This window comes from Drosophila novamexicana, unplaced genomic scaffold, assembly GCF_003285875.2.
Source record: "Drosophila novamexicana strain 15010-1031.04,08,12 unplaced genomic scaffold, DnovRS2.1 tig00000820-arrow-pilon, whole genome shotgun sequence".
Classification (NCBI taxonomy): Eukaryota; Metazoa; Arthropoda; class Insecta; order Diptera; family Drosophilidae; genus Drosophila; species Drosophila novamexicana.
In genome coordinates this window covers 2,974,849-2,991,200 of record NW_020824828.1, presented here as the reverse complement: position 1 = coordinate 2,991,200, position 16,352 = coordinate 2,974,849, and the positions used below count along the sequence as shown (strand labels likewise).

Here is a 16,352-nt window from a genome sequence, read left to right as displayed (position 1 = left end):
CGTTAGCCCTAGACGGAAACCGCACACACAATAACAGCAACAGCTACAGAAACCAACAATCAGACAGACTACATAACATACATACCTAGATATATATACATATATAGAGATATATATATATATATATATACACTAAGCGCGCGTGTGTAAACGTTAAAAGCTTCACAGCTTTGGGTGCTGGCAAAATGGTGCAAACAACTGCAGGTACTTAAACGAGATAAATTCATAAGCATACCCCAATATTTATATACAATTGTACAGCAAATAAGTATAGCTAAATAATGAACAGCTTATAAAAGTATATATATCTATATAAGTCATATTTAAATGGCAGCTATCTACAATTGGCGCAATTGTTCCCTCATTAGTATTCACTCAATTGGTATATACGCTTCTTAAGTGTAGTTTGTCTTGAGCTTGTTTGCTAGATTCGTTGACTTGAGTCCACTTAATTGGAGCATCAGCAGTAACAAGCAACCGTTTTTTCTCTAGTGGTATAATATTTCTGCACTGCGCCTGGGTGTATGCAACATTATTTTTAATGCGCTGCAACGACCGCAGCTGAGTCGAGCCTGTGATTGGCTTGTCATTTTTGTGTGCACTGGGGCTAAGCTTGGCGCAGTTCTGTTCGCATTATTAGCCATAGCAACGCGAAGCCCTTTTTTAAATTTTTTTTTTTACTATGTTCTTCAAGTGAAAATAGGTATATTAGTTAAACGCAGTTGAAGCAAAACTCATTTACGCGTCAGACAAAGTGCTAACAGTTTTGGTCCACCTATCTAATCTTAAAACAAAATAAAAAACCTTAAACTCAAGTTACATCCCTAGCAACTGGCTAAAAGGGTGATACCATGACAATAAATTTAGAAAATTGGGCATTAATAATAGTATTAAGGTTATTTGCACATTAAATGCACATTGGAGGTGCCATCTATCGACCATCTATGTATTAAATAGCTCGAGAGAACGGCAATCCTAAGCACGCCGAAGATTTAATACCCTTCTAGGCCGATTAAAGTTTAAGCTAATAAAGCTTGATAATGGTATCTTGAAAGTATAGAAATATATGTTATACTTGGTTTTGCCCGATTCGTCCTACAAAACTATTGGCTATAGTACTCTGTTGTTGGTAAGACTTTTAATGCATAGGGAAACTAGTTTACAAGCCATAACTTTATGTTTGTCCAATTATTCCTTTGGCAGTTGCATCCGATTCCTTCGATTCCATCATTACCTGTATTACCTGCAACATAAAGTTCCATGACGTGAGCCTTAAAACTGGGCGACGAGTTTGCATAGGAACAAAGAGATGGATCAGCAATTTAAATACCTTTTGAGATGTGATAGTCTACCTCTTTAGACGCATTCCGTGACAGAATTGTTATGCCCTCGATAAGGGTATTAATAGCGCAGTGCCATCGGATCGGTTGTAGCATTCAATTGGCCATCATTTCCGGCAACGGCGGGATGCAGAAAAGAATCCGTCAAGTGCTTGGCGTGGGCACTGGCTGTGAACTGGTCCAGTGTGAAGCTGATTGCACTCGGCAATCTTTTAAGACTAAGCAGCAAATAGCGCCTCAAGCAAAAGCTGCTTAAGTGCGAGATTAAGTCCTGAATGCGTAAAACTTTTATGAATGGGAAGCCAATTGGCAGCATAATTGAGCTAAAATACGAGCAGCCAACTGCATGTGGGCGTTTGTTTATGTTTCTACTCAACTCACGGCCGTGGGTGTTACTACAAGGGCAGCAGAAAACGCCGACAACTTATACACTTACACACACACACACACACACACACACACACGCACAGCACCTGAAAAGCCAAACAGCTGAGCTTGGCTGCAGTTAGTCCGCTATGCTGCCTTCGCCATATTAGAGGGAAATACTTTAATACAAATGTTGCCCTACAAACTGTTGAGTGGGTGCGTTCAGTCAGGCATGAATTTGACATATTTCTTGTCTTTTCTTTATTGTTAGCGTCAGACGCATTCCACAGCGACGACCTGCGCCAATAGTCGGCACCAGAAATCATTTGAGGGGCTTTTATAAATTATCACGAGATATGCAACGCATTGAGCATAAGGTCAGGAAGAAAAGCTCTATTGATATATCCATATCCGGCTGTCCATTTACTAGTCTATCTGTCTGTCTATCTGTCTGTCTGTCACTCTGTCTCTCTATCTGTCCGCCCTTCCGTGTGTCTGTCTGTCTGTTTGTCTTCCTGTCTATCTATCTATATATCAAGTTTAATGCTTAGTCTCTTATGAAACTTTATTTATTCTTTTGTTTACCAAGAAATCATAATCAACTTCGTCAGTTAAGCGCTTTTTTTTTGCTGCTAACGTGCTGAAAAATGAAACTTATTGACATCAAACTAACATATCATGTATCTGCCGCAGGACCAATTGCTTCGAAAGCGAAGTTTTGGTTTCATTAAATTTGCCTTTTTGTAGATATCTTAATCTAACTAAAAAAAAAAAACAAACTTATTCTAAAAACGGCCTTTGTTAAACCGCCTTTCGCTTAATTAATCAAAATAATAAGAATGATAACAGATATAAAACAGGGACAACTATTGCATAAAAGTCCCAAATTAGTTATTGTATCTAAAATATTTCGTACAGAGTATCTTGGGCATGCTGATAAGTATTTCAGCTGCACTGCGAACTCTCCATGTGCTGAACAGCAGGGAGCCTTTACTTCATATCGAAATATTCGCATGAATAGCGGGCCTGCTACCTACTAGACTCTTATTCAATAATTTTAGCCAGAAAATTCTTTATGCCTGTATTATAATCCCATTATGATGCCAATTTTGCCAACATGCATATGCTGACATTCCGCACATCATCTCGGCATATACATTTTGTCATGCTACGCTCCTTTGGTGTGTATTCATGCAGGCAGGACCCCAGCTGACAGTTACAGAGCACAAAGCTAATATGAGGCAAATGGTTTCGGGGTTGGGCATTTCGGAGACGCTGGCACGATTTGTGGCGCGTGTGCGTCCAACAGCCCATAAAAAGGCAATGCAAAAATATGGTCTTACTGTCGTCATTCTGTCTTACGTGTGCCGCCGAGTCACATGTCCTGTCAACTCCAGTACCAGATCGATGACGTTTAAAATGATGCCGAACGCTTCAAGCTATTTAAAATGAAATGTCCAATGTCTAGCTATCATTAATTTAACTGCTCCGCTGACAGCTGCCTTGCAGCATGTGTCCAAGAAGAAGAGAAAACAAAATAACAATTAAGCGTGCTCCATTGTAGACAGACAATAGATATTGATACAGCATGCTTGCATATATCTTTTGCAGATTATAGAGGTTCATCATCTTTTATGTCAAAGCTGTCAAAGCTGCCAACCTGCTGTGAAGCGAAACGTTTCGAGGGCGTCATTTTCCAACATAAGTTTAATTTATCGGGCTTAATAACAAAACATAACTTTAAAGTGAGCTCAAGCGCCAAAGCATAAATTACTTTGGCCCCAAGCATTGCATTTAGCAACTTTTGTTAAATGCCAAGCTTCGGTTGAGATCAAATTTAGCCCGCATCCTGTTTGAGAAAATATACATGGCTTGCAATATTTTCTTAACAACGGGCATTTGTTAACTTGTTAGCAAACTTTATAATATTTAAACCAAAACCGGGTTAACTAGCCGAATTGCTTAGGTTATTGAGTTGGCTCGAATCAGCGACTATTTTCCTTTAAGGTACAAAACCAGGCTAATATTGCCCTGACCAATACTCTTTATTAAAGAGCTCCACTGAATACATATGTTGCCCTAGTGAACGCTCGCACACGCTTTAAAAGTACCTGGATTAGTACCTTTCAAACTATATAGTATACACGCACGTATGTTGACGTTAAGCCATGCAATGGTGTAACAGAAGGGCCTCGCGTTTGATAGATTATTCTACGAGTTTCTTGGAAATGTATTTCATTGTTGTAGCATTTTTATATTGAAAAGAGAATTTTACAACATATAAGTGCGGCTTCCGAGAAATTTTGCTAGCGCGCTTAGTGTTTCAAGTTCAAGGTGAACATATCAAAGTAAAATTTGTTAATGCTCGAGTGTTAAATCTGCTGCTCGAAGGGGAAATTGTTATTGGTTTGAGCTTAAATTGGGGGCAAATAATATTGTAGTAAGCAGCTGGCAAAATATTATTGGCAAGTTCCAAGAATTTCAAATATAATGAAATATTTCGTGTATTGTACAAACGAGAGATACGCATGATATTTATGATATTTTCGCAAAAAATGCATTTGATTTGCTTTGACAATTTTGAGCAAAAATATGCACGTAATGAAATATCTTTACGCTCAAATTCATACTGCACTTTGACCTATAAACTGCAAATATATAAAAGCAAAAACCTGCAGCATAATACCCCATAAAATATAATCTAAATGGCAGTCTTATGCTTGGCAACTGCTTTGGAATTCTTAATCCAGATGCCATATTGTGCAGCATTCTAAATGAAATTGTAATTGCAGCTAGCGCACACAAGCGTACAAATACGCAAACACAAATACACAGACACAAATACAGAGAGAAAACTGAATTTCTAATTAAGCCAGGCAAATAGTGAAAATGCGAAATGAAATGGAAATGAGCATGAAAATCACAGCAAAGATGCAGTTGAAATATGCGTGGGTCGCCGCTGTTGTTGTTGTTGTTGTTGCTGCTGCTGCTGCTGCTGATGCTAATGCTGCTGATAATAATGATGCTGATGATGATGAGCAGCTAAAGCAAATATCTGACATTTATCTGTAATAGCTGTCGAGCCGGGAACTTTCAAAAGAATTGCCTACATTCTTGCCCAAATAAGTAGGCAACATTTCTTGAGCTTTCATTTGCGCAAATGTTAATGCAGACACAAAATATATACATATATGCATGCAACTATATAAATGTGCAGTTCCATATATACATATATATGTGTAATTACAGCCATATTTATAGCTCGAACCCAATGAAAGTGGGAAGACTTGGGTATACTGCTTACAGGCAGACGGAAGCCTTCCCGAGTCTGTGATATGTTAATATCATTTTTTGATCTTAATCAAGAGGACGAGCTGAGTTGATTTAGCCATGGCCATCTGTCTGTCCATCTATGTGAATACATTAATCTAAAAAAGTATGTAAGCTGTGGACTTGAAATTTGCACAGAACAAGTTTGTCACGGCTTTTCGATATCTCCCCCAATTTTATAATATCAAAGCAAAGCTCGAACATTTGAATGGTTCTTGTATGGTATACACTCATTAAGTAGATTTCACTTTTTGGTTGCCTAGTCGCATGCCCCCCAAAATGGAAAAAATACTCATTTGTAAAGGAAGAGCTTTGCGCTTTGATATATATACACAATTGGGTGTCATATTCAATCAGTAGGCACCAGAAGTATATAATATAGATTGCATTGCCCATAGAGTGTAACGGCTGGTAGAAGAAGTATAATTGTGTGTGTGTGTGTGTGTGTGTGTGTGTGTGTGTAGGAATATAAAATGGTGCTGATGCTGGGCTCAGGGTATCAACCAGTCGAGCACTCTCGACCAGAGACCGCTTGTTTATGTACATATTTATATAAACCTTATACACATGCCATGTACTTTGGGGCTCCAATTAATGTGCGCACACACGCACAGTCGCATTTGTGTGTGCGTGTTGCCAGAGTTCGTAATTTGAATGCGGGTGGGTTTATTGCGGTTGCTAGAGCTGTTGATAGCATTGGGCAGCAAAAACTCATTTGGCAAACGTACAGCATAAACAGTGTCGCAGACATTAGCGATAAAAACAGCAGCAACAACAAAAACAACAACGACAACAACAACAACGACAACAAAAACCAATAACAGAGAGCAACAGTTGTCCCGGACGCGGGACCCGCACACAGTTCCGGAGCACGGCCTTGGGTCCACGCCTGCGCCAGTTTGTGCCTAATTAAGTGTTTATCTTAATTCTATAAAAATAGTTGGCAGTTTAATAAAACTCACGGGGCACATAGCACAAGCAAATAAACAGATTGTTACAGAATGTGTATAACAAACATATCTAGATACAATCCAGACATCTATATATATGCGTTATTATATTACATTATTGTACATTACATTATCGTACACACTACACTAAAGAGTCTAAAAATCATTACGAATTGCTGAGAGTCTCGTGGCTTAGCCAACATCTGTTGATATTAGTTAAACACTTTGTCTGTTATTTATTATACTTCTTATCGGACAAGAAATAGAGGGACAGCAACTGCTGCACTAATGTCAAGATCTAATGACAATATTTAAATTTATTATTATTAATTTTTATTATTATTTTCAAAAGACAAAAAAGTGGGCTAGCATGAACTGTACTTGAGGCAACATTTGTTAATATAATTCATTAATTCATTTTATTATAATATTATTTTTAAAATACAAACAAAATAGCGCTAACATCAGCTGCTGTTATTCCTAATTAAGTTAAGACAACCTCCGTTGTTGTCATTTAAACACTTTAATTTTATTTTTAATAGACAAAAAAAGAGAATTCAAATCAGCTTTTGAATATTCTAAATTCTAATTTAACAAATTTTATTTCTTAAAATAAGTTCTCGTTAGACATACATAAAGATGCAGAATAAACATTAAAATACTTAAATTTTGAATTGATTCAATTTTTAAATTTTCAAAAATATAAAATTATTTTATGTATATATGTATATGTTTCATTTGGACATGGGGGCTCGAACCCTAGATTTTAGTCAGGCGACTTTGAATGTGCATAAAATATCAGAGGTTCATATAATATTTGATTTTTATTTACCAACAATTTGATGTCATCTGCTAATTGTTTAGCTATTCACCCAGTGAAACGTTATTTGCCTGTGCAGCTGGCAAGGTCTGTGAGTCGGGTCATGACATTCAAGGGTCAAATCATTTGCGCCGACAATGCGCAGCAGCCCAAAATAAAACGCCACAGCAGCCGCCTGCTCCTTGCTGCTGGCTACAAAAAAAAAAGAGAAAAAAATAAAAATTAATAAAAAAAAAAAAAAATGGAAAATAGCGCTAACGCGCATTAATATAGAAATATGCGGGTTTATTTTTAAATTTTGGCATGCTCGTGTCCGTGCGCCAATTAAATTCCTCGCCGCAGGCTCGCAAATGCGGTTGAGCCATTTGAGCCATTAATTTGGCATTTTGTGCGGTGGCCTAATGAATTTACGATGACTACTAGTTAAATTGATATTTGGCTCGATTTGCAATTAAAATGCGCAGATTCTGGACTCTTCAGAGCTGGCCTGAAATTTAAGTTAGTGCTGCTTCTATGTGAACAGATTGTTGAACTTAAGAGCTTGCCTTCACGTTTTCGACATTAAGCATACGCCCCGTGCTGTCCATTGGGATTGGGCTTGGACTTGGACTTGGGCCTGGCAGTGTCGCCCCTAGTCCAAGGGCCAGGCGCTATGGTATGTTTTGTTTGTCCTCGTGCGAATGTCGTCATAAAAAGATGTGCACATGACATTCGGCTACCCGACAATTATCTATTTGTTATTTACATTCATTTGATGCGCAAACAGTGGGCAAATAAACAAATAAAAACAAACCACAAGAAAATAAAATAATAAATAGCAAATACAAGCAATGCGAACTGTAGCAAAAGTTGATCTTTGACCCGACTCTAAACATCGTGCGCATTTGTCTAAGTGACAATGTTTGCCTCTTACTAAAAATAAGTTTATTAAAACTTTGTCCTTTGCTGTCCTTCATTTAAATACTAATTACGCGTGATAGAAATTGTTGCAAATGTGGATGGTGCAACAAAAGAGCAGCAATTAAATAACCACCCACGCACTTCCACTCTCGCCCTCCGTTTCTTTTATGATGGAATGACGCCAGCCAGCCAGTTAGCAGCATGTTGCACTCATGGCATTCGTGTACGCATTTCATTTCAGCATGTGGCACGGACCGCACTGCCCTGTCCCGGCCGTGCCCTGTCCTGTCCCTGCGCCATTGCATACCAGACAGGGTATTGTCGCCAGACCGGCACATAATAGCCGCAACACCCTGCTGGCAGTGTCCCACTGGCTTCCCAACGTATGGCTGCCCCCAGACGCAGCTTTAACTGTGTACTTGTGGCAGTTGCAAGCTGTCCGTGCTGTCCGCTTAATAAGTGCGAAATGTTTAGCAAATACATATATGCATAAGCATGCTGCGTAGCGTTTGTTGTGGCGATTTATTTAGAGACCTGCAAAGCAGCAGCTGCCGCTTGCCGCTTGCCGCTTGCCCCTTGCCGCTTGCCCCATTTATGTCTGCTTTAATTTCTGCAGTGCGAAATTTCATTTCGCACTTTTTATTACGTACATCCTCTGTTATGTCTTAGTGTAAATTATATAGATTATATTACGGCTGCTGTAACTGCATCCTTCAGCAGTTAATCTCTTGATTGTTTCACCTGACAGTTTCTCTTCAGCCTGTCCACTGGCACTGAAAGCAATAATAGAAAACAAAAAGAAAGATTAAGAAGAAAGATTAATACTCTTCCAAACATACGGCATAGTGTTTTGCAGACTTGTTAGGACACTTGTGAATGCAATGACGATTGCCAAGTTCTCGATTAACTGGAAAATTCTAAGAAATGTCCATTTATCGACCCATTTATCCTTTAGGGCTACTTGATATAGTAGGAGCATGGTATATAGATATCTTAAGCAACAAAAAAGGTTTACATTGAGTTCATGACACAGTTATAATGTCATCAAGAGAGTTCTCCAATGCAATATGAAACAATGTTTCCAATCTGAAAAATTGTTTGATATTTATAATGGTTTTCTCATATTCCATATAAATACTAATATTATAAATTGTACTCTTAATATTTGTTTTCAAAACTTATCATAAATTGCAATATTCAATGTTTAAACAAATAAATTTCTAAAGCGTTTCAGTTTTAACATCATAAATTATATACATTTTATAGTAAATATGCCGATAAGTTTTTCTATGAGTTTATTAAATTTGAGATCAAACTTCGTTAATGGTAATCAAAAAGCATTCTTATTTCCATAGAATATTATTATTTTATTTTTTATTTTCGACATATTTTTCTGATATAATTTGGAATTATAGTTTCTATATTATATAGAGAATTTTCTATGATTTTGAAAAGGATTAACTCAGATTTAAAAGCTGGACATATGTCCTTCATTTAAGAAGCTGCTCCCTTATTTTGCTCAGTGCAGATACGACAGACAGATTCAGTGTTTGCATCTCAATAGCTCTGGTCGCACTGGTTGGCATTTGCATTAGATGCTGTAGGTGGGGGAAATGGAAAACAATTAATGAAAATTAAATTATACGTAGCCGGAAGCCATCATGAATTTTTGAGTGCAAACGCCATTAGCATTTGCCAAGCACTGGATGTCCGCCATCAGCGTGGTGTTAGTTAGGTGTGGCTGTAGTCTGCCTAGCGACTGGGCACGTGGGTCGTCTGTTTTAATTTAATGTAGGGTGCTTGGTGGGTGACCGTTGCCCGTTGCCTGCTGTCCGCTGCCCGCCGCCCGTTGCCGGCTGTCAACGCATGTTGAGCATATTGAGTTTCAGAGCGTAATGGCGACAATGGGCACGCGGATGGGCGAGCGTGGTGCGGGGCAGGAGCATCAGTGCTGTGATTTCGTTTTAAGGCCCCGCGGGGTTTACTTTTATGAGATTCGCGTGGCATGCACAGTTGGGAGTCGAACGTTAATGTTGACTCTTTTGCCTGCTGGCATTTACAGATGGCGTCGACTATAAGGAGCGGCTCATTGCCAGCGTTAAGAAGGAGGTGAAGCAACTGATGGAGGAGGCGGTCACCAGGAAGTATGTGCACGAGGACAGCAGCTCGGTGACATCGCTCTGTGCTGCTGTTGAGGCCTGCCTCAGCCAGGGACTGCGCCGCCGTGCCCTGGGCCTGTTCAAGACCTCATCGACGACAGCGCTGCTGCACAAGATAGCAAAGACCTGTGCCGAGGCGGAGCATATCAGCAAGCTGGTCCAGGAGATCGAAGCTAGCGATCCCAACAAGCGTTCTTCGTCGAGCAGCGACAGCTTCAACCGGCCGCCAATGCTCAAGAAGAGCAGCAGCAACTCCATGTCGACCACCAATGCAACCACATCAACCGCATCCGGCTCCACATCCGCCTCGGTAACGGCATCGGTGTCAGTCAGCGCCAGCACCTCGAGCATGTCGTTGGTCACCATGAAGTGAGTAGCAATTCCCGGGCTTGGTAACTCTCTCTCTCTCAAAATCACCCTCTCTCTTTCTCACTCTCTTTCTTTATGATTCTCCAACTTCCTGTTTGTCTCTCCCCTTCCGCTTCCCTCTTCCTCTTTATCTTTCTCTTTCGCTATTTCCCTTTCGCTTTCCCCGTCTCTATTTCTAATTCTTCAACTCCCTGGCTCTCCTTCTATTCCTCTATTTCCTTTTTTTCCCCTGTGTCTTTTTCTCTCTTCCTCTCTCTGTTATTTTCTTTCTATTTATCTTTTTGTCTTTATATTTTTTTTCTCTATCTTGTTCTCCCCTCTCTATTTCTCTATATGTCTTCCTATATCTCTCTCTCTCTCTCTCTCTTTCTCTCTCTGTTTCTTTTTCTCTCTCTCTCACTCTCTGTTTCCGTTTCTCTCTCTTTCTCTGTCTCCCTCTCTCTCCCTCTTTGCTAATGTCTACTTGCAGATATCTATGGATACGCTTAGCTTTGTATGAGAAGCGTCTGACCAAGATCATCGAGTATCTGGTGAGCAACGCGCAGAGCTATTATGATCGTGATTCGTTGGTGGCCGATCCGGATTATGGTTCCATACTAAGCTCCCTGCTGGTGGGTCCTTGCGCCCTGGACTTTACGCGCGCCAAAACTGCCGATCACTATTGGACCGATCCGCATGCCGATGAGCTGGTATGGATCAGATCTCATACTGATCTCTATGTATAACGCATAATCTCTCAACCGATTGGCGTTCCAGGTGCAACGTCATCGGATCAGCTGTCGTCGCTCCTCTTCCACCTGTTCGCGGCCAGCGATAATAAACTTTAAACGTAGCTTGAACACCAGCTCGGATGATGCCAGCAGCTGTTCATTTAAATCGATTGCTTCAGCCACGGTGGCCAAGGATTATGTGGAGTCACTGCATCAAAATGCGAAGGCCACGCTACTCTATGGCAAGAACAATGTGCATGTACTGCCCAAGGATGTGTCCGAGCTGATGCCCGGATATTTGAGTCTGCACCAGCACATCCAAACGTTGACCATCAAGTGGACGCCAAATCAGCTAATGAACGGCTACAATGACACCGACGAGGAGGAAATCGACAAGGAGGCCTACTGGGCACATGCGCTCAACATCAATGTAGACGAGATTGTCTATGTGCACTGTCATCAGAGTCGCGGCGAGGACAGCGGCGGCACAGTTATACTGGTGGGTCAGGACGGCGTACAGCGTCCGCCCATCCATTTTCCGGAGGGCGGGCACATGCAGCAGTTTCTCAGCTGCTTGGAAACGGGTCTGCTGCCACATGGCCAGCTCGATCCGCCACTCTGGTCGCAGCGCGGCATTGGCAAAATGTTTCTTTGGCCGAAAAGCATGCGCCGTCGCATTCTGCCCTCGGTCATGGAATCGGTGGATGAGACGCCCATTGATTATGTCTTTCGCATTGTCAGCAAGAGTCGACACGAGGAGTTTGGTAGGTTTCAGGCCCATTGAATTGAATTGAATTTTGCTGATTTTTTGGTTTCTCTCTCGGTTTTTTTTCCAGCTGCTACGCATTCCATTCTGGACTTTGTCCGCAGCACTCCAAGGCGCGCTCAATTGAGCAGCTGCTCCACTACGGGCAGCAGCGACTGCTCGAATAAGAGCTTATCCATTGACCAGTATCCGATGGAATCCCCATTGCTGCAGCAGCACAACCAAAACACCAGCATCGAAATGGTCTGCTCCACGATGCGTCGTCAGATTATCTCGCGCGCCTTTTACGGCTGGCTGGCCTACTGTCGTCATTTATCCACCGTACGGACACACCTGTCGGGTCTGGTCCACGGACGCATAACACCAGAGAGTGAGTTTTTGACTGCCTAACCTATCCATTAGTTGAGTTGAGTAGTTGAGTTGGCAACATATCTAGGAAAATATTCATTATTCTTTAGGATAGATCACATTTGTCCAAAGTCTCAAACATTATATTTGGAAACCTACAAACTTGTTCTTTAAAATTCTTCCAAGATTCGGTTGCCTTTTTGGTGAAAACTATGACCATCTAAAGAGATGGAGAGTGGTTTATTGCTTTATATATATGTACACGTATAAGCTATGCGCCTTTTTGAAAAAATAAAAAAACAAACTTTTGGGCAAAACTGAGAAAATAAAACTGAAAGCTAAAAACTTTAATTTTCGTGCTTCAAGCAAAGAAACTATTTTTAAACTAAAATACGTTCAAAGTCGTTCGAGTGAAACACAAAAAGTTTGCTTCAAATTTTTTTTGGCCATGTTTCGCCAATTGTTAAAACACGTATTCATACATTTTCAAACGAAATTAATAATAATGCCTTGGGTCCCAATTTGCCAAGAAAATGCGAATCACGTCTCAAATATATGTTTATAAAAATCTTTAGGAATAAGTCTAACGGCGATTTGATGGTAAATATAAATGTACACAAGTATTTTCCACTTATATTCCACACTTGCGGGTGGAGCTTTCAGATTAGCCCATTTAGAGTTTCCTTATGTACACCTAAAATATTTTCTTCAATTTTGCAAACATTTAATTAGCCAAGTGTGGATCATAAATTGTAGTTTAGCATCTATTATTATAATTGATTATTATAATACCTCCGTTTTCCACTTAAATTCCACACTTGCGGGTGGAATTTTCTAACTTTGTGTGTACAGTACAAAAGATAATATTAGTAAAAGATTCAGCTGCCAAGTTGAATTTGGGAATAACCATTTGTTTATATACTACGCCTAGATAATCGAAAATCTTTTTTAATAAATAAGTATTATCGTTGCATAATAATGCGTTTTAAAGACTTATTATCAGCACTGTTAATTTGTTAGTACTTTTTTCCAATCAAAAGTGAAAGCCGACGAGGAGGGCCTGACCAAGGAGCGCTGGGAACTGCTCAATGCGGACGGTATGCTGAATAACTCTACGGAGTTTTATCGCCTGGTCTACTTTGGCGGGGTGCAGCCGGAACTGCGCAAGGAGGTGTGGCCATATCTGCTGGGCCACTATGCATTTGGCACAACACAGGAGGAGCGAACCAAGCAGGATGAGACGTGCAAGCACTACTATGAGACCACAATGAGCGAGTGGCTGGCCGTGGATGCCATTGTGCAGCAGCGGGAGAAGGAGAAGACGGCGCGGGCAGTGGCCAAGCTCAGCTCCGGCAGTAATAGCGGCAACGAGCGCACGGTACGCGCCGCGGATCTGGATGCTGGCGGTGAGCTGGAGAACGAGGTGTTTGAGGACATTTCGGATATATCCGATCCAGGTGATCTTGAGTTTGATGACGAGCAACGGCAGCAGCTGCAGCAGGAGACGGCCGGCGTCAGTGTCACGCATTTGAGCGTGAAGCCCATTCCCCGTGCCATGAAAACCAGCACGGATTCCGGGCATGTCGACGAGGGCCTGGATGACCTAGACGAAGAGGAGGAGGAAGAGGAACAACAGCAGCAGCTGCAGGAGAAAATGAAAAACAAGCAAGAAGAGAAATTAGAAATGCCAACAAACATGTCGGTAGCTGACAAGAAGATCGCAGCCCAGTCGCTGGACAAGGAGGCACAGGCAAGCTGCTCAACCTCAACCACATCCTCGTATGAGACCGTGGGTGGCGTGCCGCAGCCAGGCGACACCCGCAGCGTACTCAGCCCAGAGTATCTCAGCGCCGATGATCTGCAGGCCCAGCTGCCCGACGACGAGGAAGGCGTACAGCCACAGCAGGCAGCTGCAGTTATCATTACGAATGCTTCTGTGGACATTGCCAACTGGGAGCGCAGTCCCAAGGCAGGCGCCAACAGTCGGATGCCGCCGCTGAGCGAACAGCTTGAGAGCGGCGCCAATGCGCCCAATCTAGATGCACTGCAGCAGCCAAAATCTAGCTGCGCCTCACCAGCCAGCTCCAATGGTGGTGTTTACAGCGTAAGCACTTGCGCCCTCACATAGTCACACCCCTTCCAACCGATAATTGCTATTGTTTATTGACAGAGTGAGCTGCTGGAACAGTTTGGCCTAAATCTGCATCGGATCGAGAAGGATGTGCAGCGTTGCGATCGAAATTATTGGTACTTTGCCAGCGAGAATCTGGACAAGCTACGCAATGTGATATCGACGTACGTGTGGGAGCACCTGGACGTGGGCTACATGCAGGGCATGTGCGATCTGGTCGCTCCCTTGCTGGTCATCTTCGATGATGAGTCGCTCAGCTACAGCTGCTTCTGCAAGCTCATGGAGCGCATGATCGAGAACTTTCCCAGCGGTGGTGCCATGGACATGCATTTCGCCAATATGCGGTATTTATCTGTCTATCTATGCTATCTTGAACGGATACTGACCTGATCTTTTCCCGCATCTCATCTCTTCCAGCTCGCTCATTCAAATACTCGACTCCGAGATGTACGACCTGATGGACTCGAATGGCGATTACACCCACTTCTACTTCTGTTACCGCTGGTTCCTCTTGGATTTTAAGCGTGAGCTCATCTATGACGATGTCTTTTCCACCTGGGAGATCATCTGGGCAGCCAAACATATTGCCTCCGGGCATTTTGTGCTCTTCCTGGCGCTGGCGCTGCTCGAAACCTATCGCGATATCATTTTGTCCAACAGCATGGACTTTACAGATGTCATCAAGTTCTTTAATGGTAGAGTTCACATAGTGTAGTAGCCATATATATTTATTTATATATTTTTTATATATATATTTCAGAAATGGCCGAGCGACATAATGCCCAAGCGGTGCTCCAGCTGGCGCGAAGTCTGGTCCTGCAGCTTCAGATGATTATTGAGAACAAGTAGATCGATTTATAATGAATATTAAGTAGCAACAATGCTTATATAGTAGTTATAGATGTTTAATCCTTGTTTTGCCAAAAGCCACAGAACTTCCCAAGTAGGCACAAAAGAATACCCTCACCCCAAATTAATGTGTACAATAAGTATGTGCTAAGATGTAATCCGAAACTTTGACTCTAATTGTAACTGTAACTGTGACTGTTATTATATACATTTTATGTAAATGTTTGTTAATGTTATACCCACATCTCCGAACAACCAAAAAATGGGGCCGAAAACATAAAAGACTATATAAAGTGAATCTGACAAACTGTATCAAAAAGAAAGCAGCATTTCAAACTTTATATCGTACAAAATAATATTAGTAACAGGCGTATTTCTTTTTTTTTTAACCTTAAACTATCACTAACATGAATATTTATTTAATATACAATACATGTAGTAAATTAGAGTGCAATTAAACTAAAAATATCAAGAGGTTATATAAAGCAAATATATACAAATACTGTACAGAATATGTATGTACAACCCTATATACTACAACATATATACGTATGTGTGTGTATGTGCGTGTGTGTGTGTGTGTCTGTATCTGTGTATACAAATGTATATGTCTACATGTAAAAAAGTAATCGAAAAGTATTTAAAATAAACATATGTATGTCTGTACCAATCTGAAATTTCCTTCTGCGAAAGGCGAAAATCAAAAACCCAAACAGTTAATAATAAGTCCAAATACTGTTACAAGTACTATATGTATACCGTTCTGGAATTCAAATCAGGGAATGATACCGTAGACCTAACCTTGCTGATCTGAACTTTTCTCAAAATCCAATTCGAAACTGTATCCGATTTACCAAAAACATATTACAATTGTTGACCAATCCCATTGTTTTTGCGGTATCGTTTCGTTTTGGTTTTTTGGCTTTATTTATTTACCTTTTCCGCGCCCATATATATACATACCGAAATTTGTACAATATATATTACATATGTATGTATTTCGAAACTATCTTTGCTATAATTATAAATATTAAACTGAAAGTCATCCTGTGCATTTTCTTTATATGCAGTTGGGGTCTGGTTCGAACATTGGGTACCTTTTTATTTTAGTTAGTTAGGTTAAGAGCAGGTGAATGAAAATGAAACAAAGTGAGAGGGAGGGAGAACCAAAGAGACAGAAAGAAAGAGAGTGCAAGCGACTTATTTATATAAAGATATTAAATTGAAAACAGAGATTAGGTTTATTAGATTGCCGACACAACTATTTAAATTAGCACTTATCTGACTTTATGAGAATCGCGTAGTAGGGCGACA

At 40.9% G+C, this 16,352-nt stretch overlaps 1 protein-coding gene across 1 annotated transcript; it reads left to right on the top strand.

The window, feature by feature from the left end:
• Nucleotides 1-75: 75 nt before the first annotated feature.
• On the top strand, nt 76-15,489 carry LOC115764380 (small G protein signaling modulator 2). Its single transcript, XM_030707341.1, has 9 exons — nt 76-204; nt 9,769-10,234; nt 10,704-10,923; nt 10,991-11,708; nt 11,781-12,080; nt 13,099-14,162; nt 14,229-14,533; nt 14,607-14,884; nt 14,950-15,489. The coding sequence occupies exons 1-9, from the start codon at nt 186-188 to the stop codon at nt 15,036-15,038; spliced, it is 3,459 nt and encodes a 1,152-aa protein (XP_030563201.1). The 5' UTR covers nt 76-185; the 3' UTR covers nt 15,039-15,489.
• Nucleotides 15,490-16,352: the final 863 nt, after the last annotated feature.